Genomic DNA, 7,876 nt, shown 5'->3' on the forward strand with positions numbered 1-7,876 from the left:
CCACCACACCTAGCTGATTTTTGTATTTTTAGTAGAGACAGGATTTCACCATGTTGGCCAGGGTGGTCTCAATCTCTTGACCTCATGATCTACCCGCCTTGGCCTCCCAAAGTCATGGGATTGTGGGTATGGCCTTATACTTTTTACTTGTAGATTTACAGTGCTGTATCTAAAACCATTGAAGCCAGATATATGTTTTGAAAATTCAAAAGTTTTCAGGTTTTAAAAAGTAATATGGTTAGTTAGGTATAATGACACTCCTGCAGTCCTAGCTAGTTAGGTGGATGAGGCAAGAAGATTGCTTAAATCCAGGAGTTCGAGGCTGCAGTGAGCCATGATCTTGCTGCTGTACACCAGCCTGAGCCACACAGCAACACTTCAATTCCTTTTTTTTTTTTAATGCGACGGAGTCGTACTCCATGCCCAGGCTGGGGCGCAATGGCACAATCTCAACTCACTGCAATTTCTGCCTCCTGGGTTCAAACAATTCTCCTGCCTCAGCTTCCCGAGTAGCTGGGACTGCAGGCATGTGCCACCACACCCAGCTAATTTTGTTTTGGTGTTTTTTTCGCTCCTACAGCTGAAATTTTTTATTTTTAGTAGAGATGGGGTTTCACCGTGTTAGTCAGGATGGTCTCAATCTCCTGACCTCGTGATCCGCCTGCCTCAGCCTCCCAAAGTGCTGGGATTCACCGTGCTTGGCCGAGACTTCATTTCTTAAAAAAAAAGAAATTAATATGGTACCTATATCAAATAATACATATATGCGCCAGGGTGCCAGGGAGTCATAAGACAGTGTTCCACAATCAGACTAATTTTTTCTTTTTTGGTTTTTTGAGACAGAGTTTTGCTCTTGTTGTCCAGGCTGGAGTGCAGTGGCACGATCTTGGCTCGCTGCAACCTCTGCCTTCCGGGTTCAAGCAATTCTCCTGCCTCAGCCTCCCTAGTAGCTGGGATTGCAGGTGTGTGCCCCTATGCCCAGCTAGTTATGTATTTTTAGTAGAGATGGGGCTTCTCCTTGTTGGTCGGGCTGGTCTCGAACTCCTAATCTCAGGTGGTCTGCCCACCTCGGCCTCCCAAAGTGCTGGGATTACAGGCGTGAGCCATCGTGCCTGGCACATTAATATTTTCAGATAAACTAAGATAAAGTCTGCAATAGTCTTGTTAGGTCAAGCCATGTCATCTGATGATTTTTTGCCAGATATAGGAAGATAATCCAGTTTTCAGAATTTTGCATGTCAGAATTACAGGCAAGGTATTACAAGGCTGCACTTTTCTTTAAGTTATCTTTTTTAAACTTATTTTTAAAAATAAGCCTCAATCCATGAAATTGCAAGTTGCCTTTCCCTCCTGGGCTCAAGCCATCCTCCCACCTCAGCCTCCCAAGTAGGTGAGACCACAGGTGCTTATTACCTTGTGTGGCTAATTTTCTAAACATTGTTGTAGAGCTAGGGGACTCGTGTTGTCCAGGCTGTCTCAAACTCCTGGCCTCAAGCAGTTCTCCCACTTCAGTACCCACAAACTGCTGGGATTACAGGCTTGAGCCTCCATGTCTAACCCAAAATTTTTATCACAAGTAAATTGTCTTGAATATTAATTTGAAAAATAAAATTTTTAACATCTAAAAATCATCTTGAACCAATGAACACGTTGTGGAAGGTTAGTGTAAAGTAAATAAAGAGACCTGTTTTATATCACTAGGTGATGCTTTCATAGGAGTTGAGGCATCTTGTTAAATAAAGAAACTTACTTTTCTGATTTCCTTGTGGCATGGAAAAATTGGCATGATATTATTCCAGAATTTGGTGGCTTAAAACAACGTAGGTTATTTGTGGGATATTTGGGGATTTGGGATTGGCTTAGTCACGTGAGTCTACCTCAGGGTCCCCTGTGAGGTTGTAGTCAAGATGCCAGCCAGCGTTGTAGTCTAAAGCCTGAACCCTTGAATGCAGCTGAATATCTGCTTCCAAACTCATAAGGATATTGACAGGCGGCCTCAATTCCTTGCCACATGTACCTTTCCAGGGCTACTGAAGTGTCCTGAGGCATCTCACTTCTCCTAAAGGCAGCAGTCCAAGAGAAAGCAAGGAGGAAGCCACAGTGCCATTACCACGCAGCCTCTGAGGTCAGCCTTCTGCCAGTTAGAAGTGAGTTCAGCTCACACTCAAAGGGAGGGCAATGAGATTCCATCTTTGGAAGGGAGTGTCGCACTTTAAACCATTATACCGGCTAATAAATAGATACCTATCTCAAAAAATAAATCCTCCTCACAAATATATGCACCTACTATGTACCCACAAAAATTAAAAATTAAAATGATTAAATCCTTTTAATTGTATTTTCAAATATGAGACCGGAAACAAAGGAAAACATTTCTGTTGTACCACTCTTTATTGTCAGCAGAACAGCTTTCCATTATACAAGAGTACTCATATGAATCCCCAGGCAGCACATTGTGAGGAAAAGAATATGGGATTTGGGGTTCAAGTGTAAACTTTGTTTACAGTCTGAGGGAATCTCTAGCAAATCTCCTGGCTGTGGTTTTTTTGTAAATTACAATTGATGATTTTGACATTACACGATGAGGATCAGAGGAAATGAGTTAAGTGTTCCGTAAACTATAAAGAAGGTTTTAAAATACTAAGTCACATAAATATTAATATAAATAAATGTTAGCTACATAGGAGCTAACATTTATATACCATGTCATATGTGCCAGGCACAGTAAAAAAAAAACACTTGACATTTATTAATTCATTTAGTGCATAACAACCCTGTAAGGGAGGGATGGTGCTTATCCTAATTTGTAAAGGAAGAAACATTTATGAGGCTGGAGAGGTTCTTATACAGAGTCCCACAGCTAGCAAATGGCAAAGCCAAGATTTGAACCCAGGCCGCCTGGCTCTCAGGACCTAAGACTTTCTCAGGGCAAGGATTTATTAATCAAGAGGTGTTAATACCTGTTGTGTATTAGACAGGGTTGTGTATTAGGTATTGGGAAATATTATACTGGACTTTGGAGTTTAAAAGATAAATTCCTGTGGATTGATAGCAGTGATATTTCAGTGCAGATGAGGTGTAAGTTGTTAACATGTTTTCTCTGGGTTTTAAAATTGTCATTAAATTAAATGGTACTCTTTGAAAGTACAAACCATTTGCAATTTGGATAATAATCATCCAGCTTTTTAAAGTCTGATGAATCACTTGGTCATTTTGGTGTCAGAGGTTGCCTTTTAAAGAATAACTGTTTTAAGGTTTTCCTGTTTATGCAAATTTACTAGCTTTTGGTTTTATTTTCTTCCTGCTGTAGACCTCTTTTATATGGGATTTTAGCCCATTTCTTGCACGGAACTAAGGATGGCATCCAGAATGCATTTCTGAAAGGACCTTCACTTCAGCCTCCAGACCCAAGTCTCGGCAGACAACCTAGCAGAAGAAAGCCAGTGGGTATGAGTTTCCAAGATTCATTGTTTAGCTGTCAGCAAATATATTTTCTTCCTATATATTTTTCTTTGGAATCTTTACTGAGCTTTTGCGTCATAGTTTAATTCTGCGTCTATCTAATATGGTTAGCCTATGTTACACCAAGAAATAGAATGCTTTTTGGAAAGGGAATCTTGGACAGGGAAGGGTGGCAGGCATAACCGGGCCGAATTCTTAGATGTAATTTCTTTATAGAAGTATTGAAAACTGCAGGCCAGGCACAATGACTCACGCCTGTAATCCCAGCACTTTGGGAAGCTAAGGCAGGTGGATCACTTGAGGCCAGGAGATTGAGACTAGTCTAAGTGATGTAGTGAAATTTTTTTTCTCCATTTTTTTTTAATTAACAAATTAAATGTTTAAAAAGTAAAATAAAGAAGTTCAAAAACTCCAAATTTCACGTAAATTCATAGTCTTTAGAGCAGCTTAGATCCTTACAATACTAAATAGATAGCTTTTTATCGAGTGATCATTTTTTTTTCTCTCCGTGACTACAAAATAAAAGGTAAGATTGCTAATACACATAGCTAAATACAGACTTCTTAAAGTCATTTGCATTTTTAGGATACCATTTATGTTAGGGTGAAAGTTACCTACAAGTTATAGATTCTTCGGAGAATGGTCCATATTTCTTTCAGAATACTTGTTTTTTAAATGAGCTTTTAGTAGCTTTTAAATTTTTATGTATTTTTTTGAGACAAGGTCTCACTCTGTCACCAAGCTAGAATGCAGTGGTGCGATCGTAGCTCACTGTAACATTGACCTGCTGGGCTCAGATAATCCTCTCACCTTCTCGCCTCAGCCTCCCTAGTAGCTAGGACTTCAGGCACCACATCCAGCTAGTTTTTTAATTTTTGTAGAGATGGAAGTCTCACCGTGTTCACTAGGCTGGTCTTGAACTCTTGGTCTTAAGTGATTTCCCACCTAAGCCACTCAGAGTGTTGGGGTTAGGCACAAGCCTGAACCTGGCCCTCAGTTATTTTGATTATATCAGCAATAGGATCCCAGCTTCATCATTTGAATTGTGTGGGTTATAGCTCAGTGTTTGCAGTTGTGGTAGAGAGCTGATCGATTTTTTTTTTTTTCTTTGAGACAGAGTCTTACTCTGTCGCCCAGGCTGGAGTGCAGTGGCGTGATCTTGGCTCACTTCAGCCTCTACCTCCCAGGTTCAAAGGATTCTCCTGCCTCAGCCTCCTGAGTAGCTGGAACTACAGGTGTGCGCCACCACACCCAGCTAATTTTTTTTTTTTTTTTTAATTTTTAGTAGAGATGGGGTTTCACTCTGATGTTGGTCAGGCTGGTCTCAAACTCCCGACCTTGTGATCTGCTCACCTCAGCCTCCCAAAGTGCTGAGATTGCAGGAGTGAGCCGTGACACCTGGCCAGAGCTGATCGATTTTTAAGGACAGTTACAGGTGGGGTTCAGGTGCTGATTATCAAAACAAATGTAAATTTTGAATGTTGACACAAACTTTTAGGAAATGCCTAAAATTGATTGCCTTTGTAGTTTTCCTAAACTATGAACAGTAGTGACTGTGTTAGATGTTTGCTGTCTCTTGAGGTCTGAAAGTAAACTGAGTCAGGATAACCTCTTTGGGAGGTTGTTGCTGACTGCACTAGGAGATAACTTTCTATATATCTTAGAATTCTGGATGGGATGGAACACTGGAAAATAAGTCATTCCCACCTACTTATTTTACAGTTAAGGAAACCTTAAGAAGGTTCCAGGACTAGGAGGTTAAGTGACTCTTCTGAGGCCTGTAGCAGATCATTAGTAGCAGAATCAGCACATTATTGGTTGCTGTTCCTGTATACCTTTCCATTTATAGATTATGGAGAGGTTTTCAAAATTCTCTTTTTAGCGATTGGTAAGGAACTGACATTACTGCCTACTATTTGGCAAGTACTTAACAAGCAAAATAAAACATTAATTGTGCTAGTACATGAGTAAATCTCTAAATTTTTCAAATAATATAAAGTTCCCTTTAACTTTCCTTTTTTCCTTCTTGCCTTTCCTTAACTCCTCAATTCTCCTCAATTTTTATAGAAGGTATCCGTGTTAGCAGTTTGCTGGGTATTCTTTGGGACTCATTTCTATTTTATTTTATTTTATTTTATTTTGATTTGATTTTATTTGATTTGAGATGGACTCTTGCTCTGTCACCCAGGCTGGAGTGCAATGGCACAATCTCAGCTCACTGCAACCTCCGCCTCCCAGGTTCAAGTGATTCTCCTGCCTTGACCTCCCATGTAGCTGGGACTGCAGGCGTGTACTACCACACCTGAGTAATTTTTGCATTTTTAGTAGAGACAAGATTTCACTATGTTGGCCAGGCTGGTCTCGATCTCATGACCTTAGGTGATCTGCCCACTTCGGCCTCTCAAAGTGCTAGGATTACAGGCTTGAGCCACTGCCCCTGGCCATGCCTGGCCCCTTCGGGACTCATTTCTGTGTATTTAAATATATATGCATTGTTTCTGAAGGGACCTTCAGTTCAGCCTCCAGACCCGTCTTGGCAGTCAACCTAGTAGAAGAAAGCCAGTGGGTATCAGTTTCCAAGATTCGTTGTTTAGCTATCAGCAAATAAATTTTCTTCCTATATATTTTTTTTCCTATATATTTGCTTTTTTTCACTTGCTAATACTTGTAGATCTCATATTCCAGAGTATTATTATAACCATTCTTTTTATAATTTTAGAGATGAGTGTGTAATCTTTCATCTAGGTTGGAGTGCAGTGGCACAGTCATAGCTCACTATAGCCTCGAACTCCTGGGCTCAAACAGTCTTCTCACATCAGGCTCCCAAGTGGCCAGGACGGTAGGGGTGCACCACTGCACCTCGCTCATTTTTTAATGTTTTGCAGTCAGGATCTTGTCATGTTGCCCAGGCTAGTCTCCCACCTTAACATCACTTTTTTGTAGTTTTAAATATTTTGCTTTTATAGTATTGTGATGTAACATTTTATCTTTGTCCACACATTTCTCTTGTGTGGATGCCTAAAGTAGTTATTGGTTCAAAGGATATGCATATTTTAAAATGTAGTAGATATTGTCTGATTCTCCTCCAAAAAGGCTTTAGTAGTCTATACACTTACCAAGAATATATGACAAAGTGGGTTTCTGTGTTCACTTGTCACCAATGGATATTGTACACCTTAACACTTGTTAACACAGTAACCCCAAGTCATTGATACTGTCAGTCCCATAAAGGAAAATAATCTCTTGAGAACTTGAGAAATAACTTCCTGGTTTGTAAGAGTTTCATAGTTGGTCTCCTTAATATTCATAGCTAATGACTAGTAAGAAAGTTACAGGTAACACTATTTCCTAACCAAGTTCTGTTCTTCTGAGATAAAAGCGGTAGGTTGGGCATACACTGTAGGGAGAGAGGTATTTATGCAGGTAGGAAGGGAGGCAGGGAGAGACACGCAGACACGCCCCCTATACACCACTAAAGTGCCAGAAACATCAGAGTCAAGTTCAAGTCAGTAAAGCAGTCTTAGTGCCGGTTCTGTGGAAAGCTCTTTAGACGGCTGAGAAATGAGGATGACTGCTAAACGTATCAGGCAAGAACAGTGATTTTGCAGATTATTTTCTTTGTTATCAAAAATTTTCTTGGCACAACCTCTTTGTGTAGTGCCTTGAAAATTGTCAGCCAAAATTGCATCATGTATCAGTAACACACTTAAGCATTCCATTTACTTTCCCCACTCTAGCTCACTGTCTGCACAACTCTTATTCGATAGTATTGAAAAGGTTATGAAGATATTAAAATCCTCTTTCTCTACATCACAGCACCTTATCTCCCAGAAGCTCATTCAACAGAAATATCAAACACTGAAACTAAATAGGCTTTTATTTGGAAATAAGTCCAGGCTGGGCGTGGCGGCTCACCCCTGTAATCCTAGCACTTTGGGAGGCCAAGGCGGGCAGATCACCTGAGGTCAGGAGTTGGAGACCAGCCTGGCCAACATGGTGAAACCCCATCTCTACTAAAAATACAAATATTAGCCAGGCATGGTGGTTCGTGCCTGTAATTCCAGCTGCTCAGGAGGCTGAAGCAGGAGAATCGCTTGAACACAGGAGGCGGAGGTTGCACTGATCTGAGATTATACCACTGCACTCCAGCCTGAGTGATAGAGCGAGCGAGACTCCATCTCAAGAAAAAAGAGAGAAGTAAGTCAAAGGCATGCCAAGATGAAAAAGTGCTTCTCTCATCTAAGTTTCCAAAGTGCTGAAAAAAAATGAAGAGGGTTTATGTAGGCACACCCACCTTTAAAATAACAGCCAATGCATTTGTACTGCTGCTGTTAGTGCTTGTAATCTTGGAGGCAAAGTAGTTTTTGCTCTTCAATAAATTTTATATATATAATTTTTTTTTTTTTTTTTTTTT

The 7,876-nt window shown here is 40.4% G+C and overlaps 1 protein-coding gene across 3 annotated transcripts in view; it reads left to right on the forward strand.

Moving 5' to 3' along the window:
• CEP20 (centrosomal protein 20) overlaps nucleotides 1-7,876 on the forward strand; it is a 24,064-nt gene that overhangs the window by 11,911 nt on the left and 4,277 nt on the right. For 2 of the 3 annotated variants that reach the window (XM_017533153.2, XM_037740130.1), the window contains one exon: nucleotides 3,311-3,447. In XM_017533153.2, coding sequence (XP_017388642.1) covers nucleotides 3,311-3,447 — 137 coding nt within the window. Of the gene's footprint in view, nucleotides 1-3,310; nucleotides 3,448-5,992; nucleotides 6,029-7,876 lie in introns of all 3 variants that reach the window. The other variant, XM_017533159.2, reaches the window with a different exon arrangement.

Source organism: Cebus imitator, unplaced genomic scaffold (genome assembly GCF_001604975.1).
Source record: "Cebus imitator isolate Cc_AM_T3 unplaced genomic scaffold, Cebus_imitator-1.0 Scaffold4, whole genome shotgun sequence".
Classification (NCBI taxonomy): Eukaryota; Metazoa; Chordata; class Mammalia; order Primates; family Cebidae; genus Cebus; species Cebus imitator.